Raw genomic sequence first — 20141 nt, forward strand, 5'->3', positions numbered from 1 at the left:
CTATTTCAAATTTGCAGATAATGTTAGAATTTCTGAGAGCTTTTTTTGTTTTACATCTATATACCATATTACAGTATTGTTTAAATTCGTTGATTTAAAAAAAGAATTGGCTTACCACCTGTCCAATCTGGTTAAACGGAAAAATCGCACTGAGCATGCGCGTTCCGCGGTGACGCCACCGCGGTGCATGACGGGAGTTGTAGTCTCCCGCTTCTTCCTGTTCTCTGACTGCGGCATTGAGTTCAGGTCAGTTTCGTGTTTGGAAACGAGAAAAAACTTCATAACCAACAGCCTGTAAGTCCTGAATTCAGTCTCACGTCTTCATTAAAGCTGATTATAATCAGTTAAAGTGTAAATGCTGATTATAGCGTGTGTTTGAAACTAATAAGTGCTGCTTCGAGATGATAACAGCTGATAAACATAATTTAATGATTATTAAGAGTGTGATTAACTGAGAGAAGTTCACTAGAGAAATCATTATCTATCTACCAGCTTATCTGACTGTTTTTCTTTCTGTCTGTCTATATGTGACCCTGGACCACAAAACCAGTCATAAGTGTATTTTTTTTTCGAAATTGAGATTTATACATCATCATCTGAATAAATAATCTTTCCATTGATGTATGGTTTGTTATGATAGGACAATATTTGGCAGAGACACAACTATTTGGAAATCTGGAATCTGAGGGTGCAAAAAAATCTAAATATTGAGAAAATCTCCTTTAAAGTTGTTCAAATGAAGTTCTTAGCAATGCATATTACTAATCAAAAATGAAGTTTTGATATATTTACAGTAGGAAGAATAATAACTGTCTATATCAGTCTGTGCGTGTCTGTCTAATCATGTTATATCTGCTGATGCTCCTGTGACAGTGAGCCTTGTGTCATCAGTATTGAATCCTCATGATCTGTCTGTAGATGTCTGTGTTCGAGTCGTCTGGCGCCTTCAGCAGGCCCATCACTGCAGTGGCCTGGGCGTCAAACGCCACCACCTGCCCCGGTCAATTCATCCTGGTAAACAATACACACACACACACCTGCGGTCACATGGTCATCTGCCTCTGGAGTTCAGACGGTGTCATTAACTCCGTGTGTGTTTAGATCACTCAGACTGAAGATGGAGCCTCCGCTAACTTCATCCGAGGGTTTGCAATCAAGTCAGGATACTACCTGTGCTACAGTAAGGTAAGATGCAGTAAAGGGTTGATTCACTGGTGAATGATCGTTCTGTCATCATTTACTCACCCTCATATCATTCTAAACCTGTATGACATTCTTTCTTCAGTGAAACACAAAAGAACGTGCAGTTGTTAGACAAGAATAACACACACAAACTCTGACAAAGTGTTGTTTTAACTTCCATCTCACCACACATGTGATGTCTCCATATACTAACATGCTCTTAAGACTCATTCCTGTCTCTCTCTTGTAGGATCTGTCCAGCGGGATGGTTGTGGCGGATGTGCAGGTGATTACGGATAAAGAGACGATTCCTCACGGTTACTGCTACATCCCAGAATACCTGGAGCCCAGTAAGATGTTTCATTGACAGATGTGGGCCTTAGAGCCTCCACAGATCTGCTTGTCTGTCTCTCCTGACGAGCTGTGGAAGTGTAATCACTGTGTGCGTGTGTTTGTACAGAGGCGTCCGTCGGGAAGAAGAAGCGCATTTGTGTGCGGTTTGTTCCTGAGAGCTACGTTACGACGGCTGTTCTAGATCTCAAACTGACAGCCAAGAATAAGACCATGGTGCAGCAGTACACCTGCCTGGGGTGAGAGACGCCACGCCACGCACCTGCTCTAGAATCACATGCTCTATTCAACGGTTCTCATATCAGGCACTATGCATGTCTGTTCAACGGTTCTCCTATTTGACACTGTACTCCGGTTCTGGAAATCAGACGCTCTGTACTCCGGTTCTAGAATCAGACGCTCTGTACTCCGGTTCTGGAATCAGACGCTCTGTACTCCGGTTCTAGAATCAGACGCTCTGTACTCCGGTTCTAGAATCAGACGCTCTGTACTCCGGTTCTGGATTCAGACGCTCTGTACTCTGGTTCTAGAATCAGACGCTCTGTACTCTGGTTCTAGAATCAGACGCTCTGTACTCCGGTTCTAGAATCAGACGCTCTGTACTCCGGTTCTGGAATCAGACGCTCTGTACTCTGGTTCTAGAATCAGACGCTCTGTACTCTGGTTCTAGAATCAGACGCTCTGTACTCCGGTTCTAGAATCAGACGCTCTGTACTCCGGTTCTGGAATCAGACGCTCTGTACTCCGGTTCTGGATTCAGACGCTCTGTACTCTGGTTCTAGAATCAGACGCTCTGTACTCTGGTTCTAGAATCAGACGCTCTGTACTCCGGTTCTGGAATCAGACGCTCTGTACTCTGGTTCTAGAATCAGACGCTCTGTACTCTGGTTCTAGAATCAGACGCTCTGTACTCTGGTTCTAGAATCAGACGCTCTGTACTCCGGTTCTAGAATCAGACGCTCTGTACTCCGGTTCTGGAATCAGACGCTCTCTACTCTGGTTCTAGAATCAGACGCTCTGTACTCCGGTTCTGGATTCAGATGCTCTGGGCTGCCATTCTTGTTGTTTATTCAAGATTCAAGATTTTTCAGAGTATAACCAGCAGTGACATGTAAGTGAAAAATAATAATACAATAAATGTATTATTGTGTGTGTTTGTGTTTCAGGGACATGAATGGCTTCGTGGTGTGGTGTTTAAAGGGCCAGTTCTCCACTCCAACTCCTCAAGCCAAGCCTCGCAGTGTCAGTCTGGACATGCGCAGTCTCTCACTGGAAGGAACCGGACCCCCGCAGCCTCTCAAGCCCAGGTACATCCTTTCACAGCCGTCACTAGGGAGAATGTTAGCGTTATGGTGTTCACAGTGACACAAGATTCACAAACAGACTCCAGTGTTTGGATGATTTGACTGTTAAATTAGACCGAAGCAAATGAGCTGTTTGGCTGTGCAGTATCCACACAGGTAGAAATATCTATTCAGAGCAAAGTGTTCGACCAGTGTCACATTATATACCTCTCCATTACTGGATTCACAGCTTTAAAGCATCTTTAGTGATTCGGTGTTGGCTTTAAACCACAGTGATGTAGCCTAGTGCTGACACAAAACCCTAGAGTGTAGGTGTTCAGGGTGGTTGCTAGAGTGTTAAGAGTGGTTGCTAGGGTATTACTATGTGGCTGCATGGGTGTTCAGGGGTATTGCTAGGGTGTTCTGACTGTCTGTTTCCATAGCAACCCTCCCGAAGCCCCAGCGAAAGTCAGCCGTCGGCGTAGTAAGCTGGACACAAACAACCCGATGGAGGCTGTGTATGACAGCGGTAACCACAGCAGCATCTACGGTATCACAGGTACAGCTACAGACAAACCAATCACATCACCCCTTCATATAACAGGAGCACACACAAGCTGTGTCCTATATACGTATCATCATATGCATCATGCATTTAACAGTCTTCACATGTGATACGAGTAAAATTGTGTGAATTTCTCACGTGTTCTCAGCGATGGATGGAGTTCCTTTCTCTCTACACCCGAAGTTTGAGTCTCAGTCAAACTCAAAGGTCAGAGGTCACTTCATCACTCATTAACATGTGGATATATGTAGGAAATCACATACATTCATCTGGTCATTATGGCTCAATAAAGACAAACAGGGCTTTTGTTGATTTATTGACTAGAGTGAAGATTCTGAAGTAAGATGTGAGAATTGGAGGGATCTTAAAAAATGATTATTGTACGAAAGTCTTCGACCACAGAATGCTGTCATTAAGCAATCACAATCACAGTGACCCATAACAGAGGTGTTGTTGTGTCTGTCAGGGGCCTGTGAGCACGCTGAGTGACATCCGTATCAAATCAGTGCGGGACATTGAGAATGAGGTGAGGAGATCTGCATCTGTACCAAGCTTTATTGCTTTCATAATTACCATTATAAGAAATCATTGTCATTTAGAGACGTCAAAGTTTTTCTTATTGTTCTGGAGGACTTTTATTTTGAATCTGGCTTTGTTTGTGGTGATTATTTGTTGATTTCTGTGTAGTTGAGCAGGTTTTAATGACAGATTGTTTCTCTGCAGTATAACTACACGTTTGCGGTGGAGGAACTGGCAGCGAGGAGGATCTGTCCGTCAGTGAGCGGCTGAAACCATTCCTCTCCTCGGATCAGAATCAGATTCCTGGCTCTGGTCCGTGAAATCACACACTTATTTCTGGTTTATGATCATGAATGGTAAAGTTCGACCCGAGCTCACACTACTGGTCTGCAGGGCTGGTTCTGCTTGGTCTCATTCTCTCTTTTCTTCTCTGGGTTGGTTGAACATGAAGGATTTTCTGCATCCCAACATGTGCGTATGTTTCTAGATGTTACAGTTTCGCGTGTTTCTACGAAACACTAACAGGCGAATCAAAGGGCCTTCTCCACAGAGATATGTACATGTCATTTTATAAGGCCACAATATTTGATGTATCTGTTTTGGGATTTTGAGCTGCAGTTTAGTATTTAAAAAGTGTGGTTACACTAATGTTCTTTATTTATCATATGACAAATGTAAGTTTCATAAATGTGGGGACCAAAAAACAATCTTTTTCTTGTATTCTCTGAATTGCTTGTTTAAATATTCTTAAATCTATTGTATAATGTCATACTGCAGTGCTCTGTGAGCTAGTCTTTTGTACTCGCTTTGTTAAAATCTGTCTTTTTGTGGAATTTTAATAAAAATGATCAGATCTTGACTGAATGTATTTGCAGATTTACACAAAGGAAGTTACATTTTAACTAGCCAATTTCCTAATGGACCTAAACTGGTTTATGAGTATATTTTTTAGTTTGTTGACACACTTTTATTTTGAAATAGTTTACGGAAACAGCGTTCTTCCGGCCGTCGATGATTGGTTCGCTCAAGCGTCAGTCTCTCTGTGGGCGGAGTCAGAGCGGGCTGATAGTGGCCTGAGCGCCTCGCACACACTCACAGCGACACTGAAACCCGCTGCAGCATGGATCGAGGATATTCTTCAGGTTAGTGTTTTACTCTGGATTTATGTCATTAAGAGTCTGTTTGTTTGCTGGGAGCGTGTGGTGCTCTGTATTTAAGCCCTGTAAATGAACCTGACTGTGATTCTTCCGCGGTTCTCGTTAGTGAAGCGCTTAAAATGGCGCAGGTCGAAACCAGGCGTAGATCTATTAAGCACGGCTCAATCCACTAAAACAGAGTTCATCGGTTAGTTAGGTTCCTTTAGTAGACGTATATTTTAATTTAAAGCGATGGTTCATCGATTGCTGGTGAACTCGATGTAAAACCCATTGTTATTGTCTGCCGGCGGACGCGCGCACATGAACGCGCTTACCGAACAACGCAAACTATTAAGCAGTCTCATATCGGTTATTTTACCACATATCAAACTAATAATCTTTATTCTCCAGCGAGCGCGTGTGAATGATAGCGTGTGCTGTGAATTTATTACGATCATTCGGCGTCTAAAACGTGTCAGTGAGTCGAAAGGAAGAATTACGTTAGTTTATTTCCACGTTTGCCTTCAATGAGCGTTTAATGTTGGAATAAATGGAGTAAAATGGAGTCGTTTTGTTGTAAAATGGCTGCCGTGTCCATTCTGCTGCTCTATTGTTCGATTAATCTCCTCTGAGCTGGAGACACATTACACTACAGCTGTTTACTTTCAGCTCAGTATACAGAGTTTATAGTTAAGGACACCTAATATAGTCCACCCTATGCTATTGTAGTTTGTGGTGTTTGGTTCATGTCTAGCAGTGGCACACGTTTGAATCTATGCACTTTCTCTTACAGTAACATAAACATACTTATTATACATTCTTGTCCAATCAAATGTCCTTTAAGTGTGAAAGCCCCGCCCTCTGATACCACCTGACTCTTGAGTAGCCAATAAGCTGTCATGGTTGTTCCACACATGATCTGTCCAGGCTGAGCTCAAGTCTTTTTCTTTAAAGTTGTTTTTTTCTTGAGTATCATATTTGATCCATCAGACTTTCACGGCTCATATACAGGTACATCTCAATAATTTTGAATGTCGGGAAAAAGTTCAATTTTTTTCTTGTAACTTATTTCAAAAAGTGAAACTTTCATATTTTAGATTCATTACATGTAAAGTAAAACATTTCAAAAGTTGTTTTAATTTTGATGATTAGAGCTTACAGCTCACGAAAGTCAAAAATCAGTATCTCAAAATATTAGAATATTTACATTTGAGTTTCAATTAATGACCATCTCTACAGTATAAATTCTGGGTATCTCTTGTTCTTTGAAACCACAATAATGGAGAAGACTGCTGACTTGGCAATGATCCAGAAGATGAACATTGACGTCCTCCACAAAGAGGGTAAGTCACAGAGGGTCATTACTGAAAGCTGTGGCTGTTTACAGAGTGCTGTATCAAAGCATATTAAATGCAAAGTTGACTGGAAGGAAGAATTTGGGTAGGAAAAGGTGCACAAGCAACAGGGATGACCGCAAGCTTGAGAATACTGTCAAGCAAAGCTGATTCAAACACTTGGGAGAGCTTCAGAAGGAGTGGACTGAAGCTGGAGTCAGTGCATCAAGAGTCTCCACGCTCAGACGTCTTCAGGAAAAGAGCTACCAAGCCACATCTGAACCAGAGACAACGTCAGAAGCGTCTTACCTGGGCTGTGGAGAAAAAGAACTGGAAATCAAGGTCTGGAGTCTGGAGGAAGAGTGGAGAGGCACAGAATCCATGTTGCTTGAAGTCCAGTGTGAAGTTTCCACAGTCAGAGATGATTTGGGCTGCATGTCATCTGCTGGTGTTGGTCCATTGTGTTTTCTGAAGTCCACAGTCAACACAGCCATCTACCAGGAGATTTTAGAGCACTTCATGCTTCCTTCTGCTGACAAGCTTTATGGAGAAGCTGATTTCATTTTCCAGCAGGACTTGGCACCTGCCCACACTGCCAAAGCTACCAAAAGCTGGATCAGTGACCATGGTGTTAGTGTGCTTGATTGGTCAGCAAACTCGCCTGACCTGAACCCCATAGAGAATCTCTTGTCAAGAGGAAGATGAGAGACACCAGACCCAACAATGCAGATGAGCTGAAGGCCGCTATCAAAGCATCCTGGGCTTCCATACCACCTGAGCAGCGCCACAGACTGACCACCTCCATGCCACGCCGCATTGAGGCAGTAATTAAAGCAAAAAAAGGCCCAACCAAGTATTGAGTGCATAGAAATTAACATACTTTTCAGAAGCCTGACATTTCTGTTTAAAATAGCCTTTATTTTATTGATCTTATGTAATACTTAAATTTTCGGAGACACTGAATTTGGGGGTTTTATTATCTGTAAGCAATAATCATCAACATTTCAAGAAATAAAGGCTTGAAATATTTCACTCTGTGTAATGAATATATATAATATATGGGTTTCACTTTCTGAAATGAGTGACAAAAAATATATTTCATGATATTCACATTTTTTGAGATGTACCTGTAGTCTGATATAGTGAGAATATGGAGGAAAAAACAGCTTAGTTTTATTCAGAGACTCAAACTGAGCAGTTCTTTGCAGATGCTGATATTTATGACATTCTGCTGCTTGTGATGTTTATAACAGTTCAGCAGATACTGACATATAATGATCTAAATATGAGTCGTCACTCTTTATCTCCAGTAATATGTCTCAGTAAGATGAGACTGAAATGATCCAGACATATAATGCAATGCTGATTGAGAGATGAAGAAATAAACGCTCCTCAGAAGATGTGAGATGAAGATCATTCCTCCGCTGAGGAACAGAGAAAGTAAAGCTTCTGGAAACAAACGCTCCTCAAAAGATCCTGATGATCAGATTTGAGACGCACTCATTTATCTAAAAAAAAATAAAAAAGACTGATGGAAAATCAAGTAAAGCTGAGCTGCTTCAGTCTGGAAATATGACTGCAGTTATTCTTGATTTAAATCAAGTCAAGATTTGACAGCAGAAAGACACCTGAAGCTGGACGTTTGTACAGTTATACTAAAAGAGCTGTTACTGGATAAACATTCTCAATCAGATGACAGAAGAGATGGAGGAGATTGTGTGTGAAGCAGCTTTAACAGCAGAGTTTGATCATGTAGAGGCCTTAGACATTCATGGATCAACTATGACGTACAGAAGCAGCCATTGATTTCTCCCACTATAAACTCACTGGTGTTGATTTCTGGGCTTGTTTCAGGATTCTCTGGATGGGGAGGATCCGGTGGAGGAGGATCGTCCAGAGGTGAGCTTTGACGTTATTCACTAGGGCTGCAACGGTTCAGCTTACTCACGGTTCGGTTTGTATCACGGTTTTAGAGTCACGGTTCAGTATGTGCTCTGTTCAGGCAAAAACTATACTGTCAAATTAAAATAAGGATAATCTATCGAACTACAAGCAACAGCGCAAATAAATACAAGAAAGATACAAATAAAATAAACAATGCCTTTCGGGGTTTTTAGGTAGCTCTAACATTAGTTTTTAGGTACAGAAATTAAATAATCAAATGTAAAATAACATTGCGTATTTGACTGTATTAAAAAATTGGTTTATTAGAGTTACAAAAGCAATTAAATCAAGAGCAGCGAGGGATTTCCTTGTTGCTGTTTGATTAATATTAAGAAAGTGCTGTCACTTTAAGATAAAGCACTGGTTCAGTACGTTCAGCTGGCTATGTCTGCTGGGATACTTACCAAGTCGGGCAATTTGACTTTTTTTCTTTTTGTGAATTTGTCCACTCAAACAAAACTTCAAAGAGCGCTCTTATCAGCACCCAGGTGATGGAATAAATGACAGCTCATGTTCCAGCATACGGCACTCGCATTGAACAAGAGAATGGTTTGTCTGTGTTTTTGTTTAAACTGGGAAGCCAGGATGTGTATTCTTCAACAGGAACATACTTTAGCCGATCCCTGTTTGTTTTACATGTTGTTATTTATAAACTATATTACAGATGTGTTGTCAGATTTAAGTTGACCCGAACCGTACGGTTCAATTTGGGGGGGGGTTTACCGAGAACGTTCCACCCCTAATATTCACATCCGTTAGTCTAGCAGATACTGATGATCTGGTTATGGCTCAGGTTCAGGCAGCTACGACCTGTACGGATATAAAGACTCCATGTCTGGCGGCGGCGGGTTCGGAGGAGGCGGATACGGATCCAGCGATCGGATGAAGAGAGGTCTGTCTGGAGGATCTCTGCTGTCCTCCAGCAGCTCCAACGCAGACGACGTCATCGCTAAAATCAACCAGCGCCTGGATATGTTGACACAGCTGGAGGGAGGCATGAAGAGCAGCAGCCGCAGCGACAGGTGACCCACACACACTCACGTTACCCAGCACACACCTGAACCCGGAGCCAGCATCACCCCAGACACACTCTGATGAGCAGCTGCCGTCATCCGATGCATATCTAGTCATGCAGGCTTTTCTCTGGAACTAGATATGCATGCATTAAAATGAGTGCTGGGGCATCCAAAATAAGCTTATGTAGTGTGTGTGTGTGTGTGTGTACTGTGTATATTTGTTATGTATATATAAATACACACGGGCATGTATATATTTAAGAAAAAAAGTTTATATATTAAATATTATATAAATGCATGTATTTTTAAAATATATACATTTGTCTTTATTTATACACAGTACACTCACACACACATTACATAAACTTTTATTTTGGATGTGATTAGTGCGGTTGCCCAGCAATCATTTAAATATCAGATGTTGTTGATAAAAAAGGGAGAAATGAATTGCAACTTATATTCATGCCATTAAATGTATATTGTGATTCTTTTTGCACTCATTTTGTTGGAAGAAACAAATATGGCAAAAGAAAACATGGATGATCATATTTCTCAATCTGCAGTTTTTATTTGTTGACCGTATACATGCATGTTTAAATGTGTATAATACACATGTCCAGCGTTCAGATGCAAATGACTCGTCTGCTGTTTTGTCACATCTAGCACTAGTTTGTTTGCTAACTGATGATAGAGACATTATGACTGGAAAGTCTGATAAGATCATCGGTCTAGTCTACAGCTCGTCTTCAAGTTTATTTTGTGATTATGTTGGTCTGCTAATGTTATCCCTCTCTTCAGACGTTCAGATGATTTCACCAGCTCATCCGCAGCAGTAAATGCTTGGTTTATGGTTTTAAGACCTTCTAGATCTCCTCAGTGTGTCCCTGCAGCACAAGTACACTTCAGATGTCGTCTAATAGACTGTGATCAGGGTAGATGCCATATTGCGCTTTTCGCAAATAAAAAAAAAGGCTGTGATGGATAGACGTTTAGTCTGTTGTATGGGTTGTCTTGTCACTAGAAATAGTTTTAAGAACATTTTGAATGACAGTAAAGACATTTATAATCTTACAAAAGATTCTTTCTGTTCGTCTTTAGATCCTGAAAATGATTTCTGATGGATCATGTGACACTGAAGCGGATTTGATCTCAGCAAAGATTTACATTTTAACATTATGGTATTTTTAATCGTCTAAATTCAGCCGTAGTCATGTACATCTTTCCCTCACAGCCTTGTTTTTGTGTAAAGTTATCGTAATTTGCTTTCGACTGTTATGTTCAGTTCTTGTCGTTGGAACAACTAAAGCAGAGGTGTTTGTGTTATGTAGATTCAGTGAATCCTTCCTGACCATTTGAACACACAAAAAACACACTCACATACTCCGTTTCGTCCTGATCCTCAGACGGCCCCATCAGATTTGACTCTATAGTCTCAGATAATGCTAACGCTGCCCTCGCAGACCCCAGAAGGTCCCCGTATCGCACCGTTTCAGTCCTGTGCCGATTGTGCAGTGTTGTTGCCTTATATGTTCATCTGTGCAACTGTCATTCTGAAGCTTTTCCACAGCATGTCTCTTCCCACAATGCACCTGAGAAACGGGGCTGTGGAAGGGCTTGAACGAATGAGCGCTGAATGATGGGTTTGTTTGCATAACGAAGCGGTCCTCTGAGCCGCCGACCGAATGTGCCGGTCCCTGCTTGACCTTTGCTCTGCGCCTCCCTCCCTCTGCAGGTTTGAACAATATGAGTCTTTCGACTCTCGCTCCGCCTCCCTCGGCCCCCGAGATCTCTACAGATCTGGTAGCTTCGGTTACAGCGACTCCCGGGGCGACATGATGGCCCAGCGCGGAGGCGTGGGCTTTGGGCTCATGGGCGGAGCCGGAGGGGGTGGTGGCTTTGATGGCTCCGCCTTCGGATCTGCCAAAATGCGGCAGACTCGAGACTCCGCCTTCTCGGGCTCCAGCTGGGGGGCGGGGCAGAGATCCCCGCGCAGGAGCAGAGCGACCGGGGGGCGGGGCTTCAGCCGCAGGCAGGACTCCTCCTCCTCCGTCTCTGGCAGCATGGGGGGAGGAAGTGGGCGGGGCGGAGGCCAAGGCCACTCCCCCGGGGCGCGAGGAAAGCTACCCTCACTCCTGGCCCATCGTATGTACCCCGACAGCGGGGCCTTCCAGTCTCAGCGCGGGCCCCAGGACTTCCCTGCGCGGAACTTTGGAGGGGGCCCGAGGGCCAACCGGCAGCACGGCCGCAAGAGACCCATGAACCGAGTAAGTACTGCCCGCTCCCTGCAGGGGGCGGGGCTGAGAAATCAGCGCTCACCCCTGCACATAGGGTCCAGTCAGGCGCATTCATTCCCTTGAGAAGAGGCTACCCCAGTCTGACCCCCCATTTGACCAGTTAGACACTGACAAACACCAAAGGGGGTAGCTGTGTAAAGTGTCACACAGTCAGGATAGTAACACTGTAAATCCTCTCATCATTGACTGTGACTCTCACGACGATGCAAACGGACATGCCCTCAGATCTCATTTGCATGTGTGTTGTCGTGGCAGCAAGTGAAAGCTCAACGTGACGGGCAGAAGAAGAGGAAACAGACTCTGAGCGCAACCGGCGAGCCTGAGTCCAAGATGGGCAGGACTGAAGCCGCGGGGGAAACATCAGCCACCAGGACGAGTATGTATGTTTTTCCATGATAAGTGCTGATCTGCTGCCTTCTGTCTGTGATTGCTGATAAGTGTGGTTGTGTTTCAGAAGCTGCAGCAGGAGAACAGACGCAGCAGTCTGAGGAAGCGACCGCCTCCACTGCTGTGGTAAGTTCACATTCGTTTGTCATCTGTCGTGAAAACAGTGAATTATAAAGAAATGCAACTAACGTTTCTCTCTGTTCTCCAGGAGTCCAAAACAGAAGATGGAGGGGAAAGTGCTGGTGAGTTCTGGGCTTTTCTGTTGTAACAGCTCAATGTAAAACACAAAAATATCTGGCTCTCCAGATATTTGGCTTATAAGTGTTGGAAGTGGGTCTTTTATTTTGACACAGCACTTGCATTATCATTCATTCGTCTTCATTTGTTTAATCGTTTCTGGGCCAGATTTACTAAACGGGGCAAATAAGCACGAGAGCGCAATTCCAAAACAGCGCCGATGGGAGGGGAAAATTCTGCGTGGGATTTTCCAAAATGACCAGCACAGTCTACCAGGAGCAGCGCAAATTACCGCCTGCTTTAAGGCAGGCATTTTTTGGGGCGTTAAATAATGGCGCAAATACCAGTCGTTTGACAAACGTAAACGTTAGTAAATCGTTGCGTTATTCATTTAAGTTCTCTCCTCCCATAAACTTTGCATCTGAAAGGGAAACTCCTACAAATGCATATTCAATAAGGTCTGGCGCAAAAACAACTGTCCACACCTTTTCAGTGCTAACTCTTTACTGTGCGTCTTTAGTAAATCCTGACAGTACTATTTTAAGCAAATCTTGTGCATTTAAACATCTTTAGATATCTAATAAGACATTTAATACTGTAAACTTTGGCAGCTTCAGTTGTGGGATCTTAAAGCACTTTGACAGCCCGTCTGAAGGATCCAAGCAGTTCAATTGGATGTGGACAGGAAAGTTCATCTGTCACTAAACTATGCTGTATGTTAGCTAGTCTTTAATAGGAAATATGTGGAAATACGATTCCCAGTGTGCACAGATGGGCCTCTTGTTGGTTACAGTCTTTTTATTCATGATTTTAAACTTGTTGATTTGTGAAAAATTCTAACATTGACGTGCTGCACTAAATGCAGTTGAACTGGTCCACATCCACTAAAAACCCTGTTCACTTTGCGTGTTGATGGTCTGATTGCATGTGCTTTGGTCTTCATCGACTCTTAAATCTCCTGACTAATTTAACCCAATCAATTCTGGATGGATGTCATCAAGTCTTGTACAGTCTTTGTTGGGTATCCTTTTTAACCCAGAAATGCATCACAACACGAAAGCATCTCACGGCGCAAGGTGCGGAGAAAACAATGTTAGGATGTGATTTAGCCGCAAAAAAACGTTGTATATCTGTCTCTCCAGCTCCATCCAATCAGGACGAGAGTGCCAAGGCCAAGGGGAAGAAGACTCCACCCTCTGCGGCCAAAGTCAGGAAGAGGAGAGGCTTCTTTGAAAGGTCAGGGGTCAAAGTATCAGCACACATGTTAGGTTTCTTGGCGTCTGTGCTGAGTGCTTGTTTCCAGGGCGTGTTTGTGGCTCACGAGGTTGTTTTTCGGGTCGTTTCCCAGGATGACGTTCGCCTGCTCCGTCTGCAAGTTCCGCTCGTTCTACAGCGAGGACATGGCTGCCCACCTGGAGAGCAAGTTCCACAAGGACCACTTCAAGTTTCTGTCCAATCAGCTGTCAAAGCCCACCACCGACTTCCTGCAGGTGCGGACACTTCACTCGAGAGAACTCATACGTGGAGTCCAGTGTGTCGTAACGGCTGTTGTGTGTGTTTTGTAGGAATATCTGAATAATAAGTACAAGAAGACGGAGCAGCGAGTGAGTCAGATGGACAACCACAGCACCGTCATCTGTCAGGTGTTCAAAGAGCAGGATCTGACGCGAGGTGCGGAGTCTCGCTCAAACGTGGATCTGAGCAGAAGCGTGTGTGTTCTAACCGCAGAGCCTCTCATGATGTTTTTTCCTGTCTGTAGATCTCGGCATGGAGCACTTCATGAAGAAGGTGGAGGCGGCTCACTGCTCCGCGTGTGACGTCTTCATTCCCATGCAGTACATGCTGATCCAGAAGCACCTCAAGTCACCTGACCACAACTACAATCGCAAGGTACAAACGCACATCAGATCAAGTCAGAGGCTTTGAGCTGCTGGTGAAGTGCTCGTCTGACCTTGTGACCTGTGTCTGTGTGTGTCAGGGCATGATGGAGCAGTCCAAGAGGTCGAGTCTGTCCGTGGCACGCAGCATCCTCAACCACAAGGTCATCGGCAAGAAGCTGGAGAGCTACCTGAAGGTGTGTGTCTGTTCCTCTCTGTCACATTGTGAACTCGAGCATTTTATGGATTTTTAATTACTTTTTGCCAGTCGTACGACCGTATTTTTTTATATTTGATGTGTAAATATAGTAATATAGTTTTTACCTTGACATTGTCTTACTAAAAACGTCACTTATGTGGCGTTTTGTTTCGACCAACCGATAATCGCTTGAGGTATTTTTTTATTTTATTTTTTTTTACCATTTTGTTTGTTACTTTTCAGACATTTGTGTAATTATTCAATTAAGCTTGTTGTCTTGACAATTTACCCTAATTAACATCTAAACCTTGATTTTAAACTGCTGCTTGGTAGTGTTCGACCGATAATCAGGTTTACTGATATTTCTTTCTGATATTTGAGCATTGTTTTTTATTCCAGACAACATATAATTACAGTGAACTAGTTGACTTCACTATTTAGGCAAATAATCAACACTTAAACCTTGATTTTAAACAGAAGAATGACCAATAATCAGATTTACCGATATATGTTTTTCCTTGTTTGCGTTATGGCTTTCCAGACAATGTACAATTATTTCAGTGAACTAGCTGTCTCTACTTCTTAGCCTAATAAAAAAACACCTAGACCTTCATTTTCACAAATGTTTTCTTTAATGCAGAGTTGAATGACTCCTTTGTCATTGGTTCTCCGTTTGAAAACATTACTTTCTCCATTTATTTCAGCTATTGTTGCAGTAAAAAAAAAATAAAGTGTTTTTGTAGTTGTGGCATGAAGATGAAAAAACCCTCACTACATTTAAAAGTAAACAAATATCGGTACTATACAATGGTTATATAATCATACAAAAAATTGGTATCAGTCATACAAAGAAAAGAAACTCAGAAATTGCTAGTAAATTTTACAAATAATGATAACGAAATGGCTGAATGAAGTGAATTAAACCTGATGTTTTGAATTATTTTCTCGTAAAATGTACACCAATAATCCTTGATTTACTACTTCAAAAACATTTTATAACGCCGTAGCATTTGGTGAGTGTTGATTTTGGATCTTGGTCAATTGACAAAATGAGCGAGTTATAAATCAATACTCTTAATAAACTTTAGAAATATTGTTTTATTTGTAAGTTTACAAGTTCCGTTTGTCCTTACGCAGGGTGAAAACCCCTTCAATGGTAACCAGGACGACCAGGATCCCGAGGACTCCATGGGGATGGAGGTTTCCGAGGCCGATCTCACCAATGAAAGCCTGAGTGAGAGCAAACAGGACGAGGAGGGACCTCTGGCGGAGGGGGCGGAGCCTGTAGCCGAAGCTGTTGGGAATGGGGAGGAGCATGAAGAGGAAGTGAAGATGGAGACTGGCGGAGCAGAGGAGGAGGAGGAGGAGGAGGGTGTGGAGGTTGGTGAGGAGGGTGTGGAGGTTGGAGAGGAGGAGGCGGCTGAGCACGGCGTTGATGCAGACGCAGCAGCGGCGGGAGACGCTGACGCTGCACCGGCCGAGTAATCGCCAGGAAAACGGCCATTAGTGTCCATCTGAAGAATCACTTCTACATCCTAAACCTTTGAACTCTATATGAAAGCTGACCCTGGGTCAGAGCAGAAATGTAGCCTGAGGACCAATCAGAATAAAGCCTGCCTCGTGTTCATCCAGTCACAGGATTGCTCCGCCCCTCTAATGCCTGTGCGTTTGATTAGATACACGCGTGTCATGTGACTGTTGATGTGCCTCTTGAGATGAATTCAGTTTGTCACTTCTTTACACGCTGAAGTAAAACACTTAATTTCCTTCTGGTTTTTCATTTCTCTTTTGTTTCATTTGTTGCCCTGTAGAGCAGAAGTGAAATGCTTTAATTTTGTTTGTTTTTCTCTTGTGTTACGGAAATAAATGTTTGTAAAGTCATTTGTGTGCGAGTGTTTTTCAGAGCGAGTGCTATTCTGCTGTATTTTGTCAGGAGAGTTTATTACGAAGCAACATGGTTTTTTAGTAGAAACTAATATGCTTTTTTTAAATTCACCAAAACAGAGTATGTAATATAATGTTTATTAAAATGTAGTAGTTTCAGTAGTTAATAATTACGGAAAGACCAGAATTGCAATATGGTTTCGTGTGAAGATTAAACTTCAAAAGGCTATGATTTCAGTAAATAAACATGAGCGCTGCCAGTCCTGTGCTGCTTTGTTTACTGCCGTTACCGGGGAAAGATTGATATTTCTGCTGTTCTGAAAGCGCCACCTGCTGGCAGAGAATGAATGTGCATTTTCAATAAGCCTGTTGTTTTTGTTCAGACCAATGTGAAAATCCACCCATGTTTTACCCTGTAGAGCTGTAAATGTGAACTGGTGGATCGATAAGAACATAATGCATTCAAAAAATCTACAGTAAAATGTATTTATATGTTATTTAATTGATAATAGGGCCTAATTGTTTAAATTAATGTCATAATTATTTTGAATTATTTTCTTGAAAAGGGTTTAAAGGTTGAAATGTGAAGTTCATCATTTTATAAAACTATCTGAAATGTAAATCATGCTTTTTAGAGTCATTTTACAGTGTAATATGTTACTATTGACATCGCTCACAGTGTTGGGCAAGCTACTTGGAAAATGCAGTGACTATTCTAACAGTTCCTCTTCTTTAAATGAAGCTTCGCTACGCTACAGCTCTGGGAAATATAGCAAGCTAAGCTACACAGGGTTCGTACGGTCATGAAAAACCTGGAAAAGTCATGGAATTTTAAAGCAGCAATTTCCAGGCCTGGAAAAGTTTTGGAAAAATAAATAAACCCAGAAAGTTTTGGAAAAGTCATGGAAATCTATTTCACAAATCTCTGTATAATTCTATTATACAAATCTGTATAATAGAATTATGTTTAATCAGGTTCGGTGCGGGATTGCGCATAGGCTATATCGCATTATTTTACTCATTCCCGCAGCATTCGACTTTAAAATGATGGATATTCACAGATTTATTCAATAGCCTGTTGCATATAGGTTTGATGAGTAAGTGAATCCACACAGAGTATCAGATGAAATCGGTAATTTGAAAACAGCGTGAGTGATTCAGCTGTACCGCGTCTTCTCTCTTTGACTGTCTCTTATAGCGGCTTCTCATCTGCGCATCTCGTCACTAAAGAGCTGCTGCACGCTGCGATACAAGACTTTCGCTCGCGTTTCGGGACAGTTGACAGAATTGTCACTTGCCTAATCGGGTCATTGTTGCATCGACACAAAAATTATTTGTTTGCACGTCTTTTTAAGCCAGTCGGTACTCGCACGCTCCAGAGGCGGTTTCCCGTGCGCTCAGTCACGTCCCAAGGGCACGTGTATAAAGCAATTTTTTTTACAGTCTATGGTATAAAGCCGACTTGCGAGAACCAAATTGAGTTTGGTACCAAACAAGCTCAGTAGAAACCTGCACAGCACAGGCCTCAACCATATGCCCTAGTCCAGCCCTTGTGCGGCATGATTACCCGAGTCCGACTGGAACTCGTGTCTGGCAGAAATGCAAGGCTCTAAAGCACAGCTTGTTGCGTTTAAGCGGCAAAAATACACACAAAATTATGTTAAAATGGCCATTCTGGCGAGTAAGCACTGTCGTGTTTTAACTATTTAACAGTTGCGAAAGAGAAAAGTTTCCAAAACGAAATTCAGGTCCTGTGTTTAACAGAGTTAAATGATAATATTCAGTGATATGATACGTTCTCTGTGTGGAGTAACATCTGGGGCAGTTGCTGCGTGTAGGCTACTTATTACTAAAACAGAGAAAGCAAACAATAGCATTAGTCATTAATTTTAGTTAATGCTATGATAATTTGAACAGATTTTTATTCTTATTGTAAAATAATGGAACATTAGGTCATGAATATTGTCTCAAAAGTCATGGAGAAGTCATGGAAAAGTCATGGAAATTTATTGGTAAAAATGTGTATGAACCCTGGCTACAGCAACATGACAAAAGTAGTTTACTACATCCCAAACATTTTAAACATTCTATTGAGCCAACATCATACCAAATCAATGCTCTCATGTATTTTAATGTAATACTATAATGAATGTATTTTATATATTGTTTGCTCATGCTAGATAATACATTCGCTAACATTAATGAAATAATATAGTGTTACCATATAGATGTCTAGGTCTGCAGATAGACTTTATTTGCATCGTTGCATGTGTCATTAGATATTAATATAAACATTTGACCAAAATCAAGTTCAAATACGAAGCTTCTGAGCAGCGAATGTTTTTCCTGACTCGTGTCCAGTTTTCTCTCATTTGGCCGCAGGATCATATTATGACAGATTCAGCGCTTCTCACCTTGACAACAAATGCTAGAAACTCTTCTCCACTCCTCAAATAATAAAATAAAATAATAATCATTAGCTTTTATAAATAGTGTTTTGTGAGTAAAGAACCCTTATTCAGTCAAGCGGAGGTGAGATGCTCCATGCGCTCCGCTCTTCATTGATGAGAGGAATAATGAGGTCTTCAAGTCTTTTTGAGCTTAAAAGTCCTGCAGCAACGCGATTCAACATCTGCAACAGACAAAGCTGAACATTTATGATATTGACTCTGTATTTAATAATGAATGTGTGAGACGTACTGGCACTTTAAGTTGAACTGATTCCTGGGCCCAGCTTAAAACAAAAAAAACTAATGTAATCTGGATCAAATTTATCCGGATTTGGAAATCCCATGTTTTGCTATCCAGGATCACCTTATCCAGCTTACTTTTATGTCAGTTTTTTAAAGGAACATTGGATTGGATCACTGGGATCTAAATACCAAATTTCAGGATTACCAAATCCGGTTTACAGAGCCTTAAACCGAACCAGCAAAGAGCAACGGCTGGACTAAATACCAGTGGCCACAAATATCCATTGTTTGTTTTAATTGTAAGAAACAGAAACATTTTACATTCCTTGTTTTGTTAGAATGTTAAATAACAAAAAAACAACACTATAGTAAAAAATCATTTACAGGACAGAAACCAGCTGTTTCATCGCTGCCTTTAGGAGATGCATCTTCATCTGCACGTCTTTCTGCTGCAGTTGTGTAAGAGAGATCTGTTCTTCACCCAGTTCAGTTTGTGCTTCTGCTCTTTCGGTTTCTCGTTTCAGAAGCAACTCATAGCTGTCACCATCCTGGTTTGTAGCTGAGGAACGTTTGTGTTTTCCTGTAGGAACGTCTTGGACTGTCTTCATTACATCCACTGGGGATCTATCTTCCTCCTCAATCACTGTAGATATTTGGCCAGATATGTAGATCATATTTCCTCTGCAGTCCTAGTCTCTGTAACTGTGGCCTCTCCATCTGCTTCTATGCCATGCAGAGCCTCTGATTTTTCTCCTCCTATGATATCAAGGACCATATCAGTGAAATCTCCCCTCTTATATGGTTTGTTACCTGTTTAGGGGTTCTTGGCTTCAGTAAGGTCTTTCGTTGCCTTGGCCCTATAAGGTTCTTCCATCGCAACATAACTTGTTTTATGATCTTCTTTTGGCCAGACCCCGTGGCATTGACATGATTGGTTATGTCCTCCCAAATGTTGTGTTTTCCTTTTTTGGTCATTTCCCCACCCTTTGCAGAGCTGAAACCATCTACTATCGAGGCAAAATTGGCCCGAACACCCTCCAGCAGTGCACAGGTCACAGTGAAATTAGGCCCTTTTGAGTCCATGGTTCCAACTCTTTGGTGTAGCCAACACTGATCTTAAAAGCCTTGAGCATGATTGCTTTGGCTTGTGCTCAATTAGGCTTACACCAATCAGCTCATTGCTGGTTAATGGGTGACACCATTTAAACACGTCATGTCTTTGCACCAATAGCCTACAGAG

At 42.1% G+C, this 20141-nt stretch overlaps 2 protein-coding genes across 5 annotated transcripts; both read left to right on the forward strand.

Annotated features, from left to right (window-relative positions):
- The first annotated feature begins 159 nt into the window (after window positions 1-159).
- LOC306873838 (multivesicular body subunit 12A-like) lies at window positions 160-4758 on the forward strand. Of its 2 annotated transcripts, none has more exons than XM_079423338.1 (10): window positions 160-246; window positions 919-1014; window positions 1102-1185; window positions 1433-1532; window positions 1643-1772; window positions 2700-2840; window positions 3260-3375; window positions 3530-3588; window positions 3848-3907; window positions 4105-4758. In XM_079423338.1, exons 2-10 carry the CDS (start codon window positions 919-921, stop codon window positions 4168-4170), a joined length of 852 nt encoding a protein of 283 aa, XP_079279464.1. In that variant the 5' UTR covers window positions 160-246; the 3' UTR covers window positions 4171-4758. The 2 variants fall into 2 exon arrangements, with proteins under 2 accessions (XP_079279464.1, XP_079279463.1); XM_079423337.1 differs by having other exon boundaries at window positions 200-294.
- A 175-nt stretch (window positions 4759-4933) lies between these two features.
- Window positions 4934-16205, forward strand: LOC306873376 (uncharacterized protein). Of its 3 annotated transcripts, none has more exons than XM_079422627.1 (14): window positions 4934-5042; window positions 6276-6379; window positions 8225-8269; window positions 9108-9336; window positions 11063-11594; window positions 11880-12000; window positions 12079-12137; window positions 12220-12253; window positions 13391-13484; window positions 13597-13738; window positions 13814-13919; window positions 14008-14138; window positions 14227-14322; window positions 15462-16205. In XM_079422627.1, the coding sequence occupies exons 2-14, from the start codon at window positions 6316-6318 to the stop codon at window positions 15807-15809; spliced, it is 2001 nt and encodes a 666-aa protein (XP_079278753.1). In that variant the 5' UTR covers window positions 4934-5042; window positions 6276-6315; the 3' UTR covers window positions 15810-16205. The 3 variants fall into 3 exon arrangements, with proteins under 3 accessions (XP_079278753.1, XP_079278755.1, XP_079278754.1); XM_079422628.1 differs by having other exon boundaries at window positions 4961-5042; window positions 6325-6379; XM_079422629.1 differs by lacking the exon at window positions 6276-6379.
- Window positions 16206-20141: the final 3936 nt, after the last annotated feature.

This window comes from Barbus barbus (assembly GCF_936440315.1).
Source record: "Barbus barbus genome assembly, chromosome: 8".
Taxonomy (NCBI): Eukaryota; Metazoa; Chordata; class Actinopteri; order Cypriniformes; family Cyprinidae; genus Barbus; species Barbus barbus.

Coding starts and splice junctions, on each gene's coding strand:
- LOC306873376 (XM_079422627.1), top strand. CDS start 6,316: ATGGAGAAGACTGCTGACTTGGCAATGATCCAGAAGATGAACATTGAC. Junction 12,254..13,390: donor AGATGGAGGGGAAAGTGCTG/GTGAGTTCTGGG, acceptor CTGTCTCTCCAG/CTCCATCCAATCAGGACGAG. Junction 13,485..13,596: donor AGGAGAGGCTTCTTTGAAAG/GTCAGGGGTCAA, acceptor GTCGTTTCCCAG/GATGACGTTCGCCTGCTCCG.
- LOC306873838 (XM_079423338.1), top strand. CDS start 919: ATGTCTGTGTTCGAGTCGTCTGGCGCCTTCAGCAGGCCCATCACTGCA. Junction 1,015..1,101: donor GCCCCGGTCAATTCATCCTG/GTAAACAATACA, acceptor GTGTGTGTTTAG/ATCACTCAGACTGAAGATGG. Junction 3,908..4,104: donor TGCGGGACATTGAGAATGAG/GTGAGGAGATCT, acceptor GTTTCTCTGCAG/TATAACTACACGTTTGCGGT.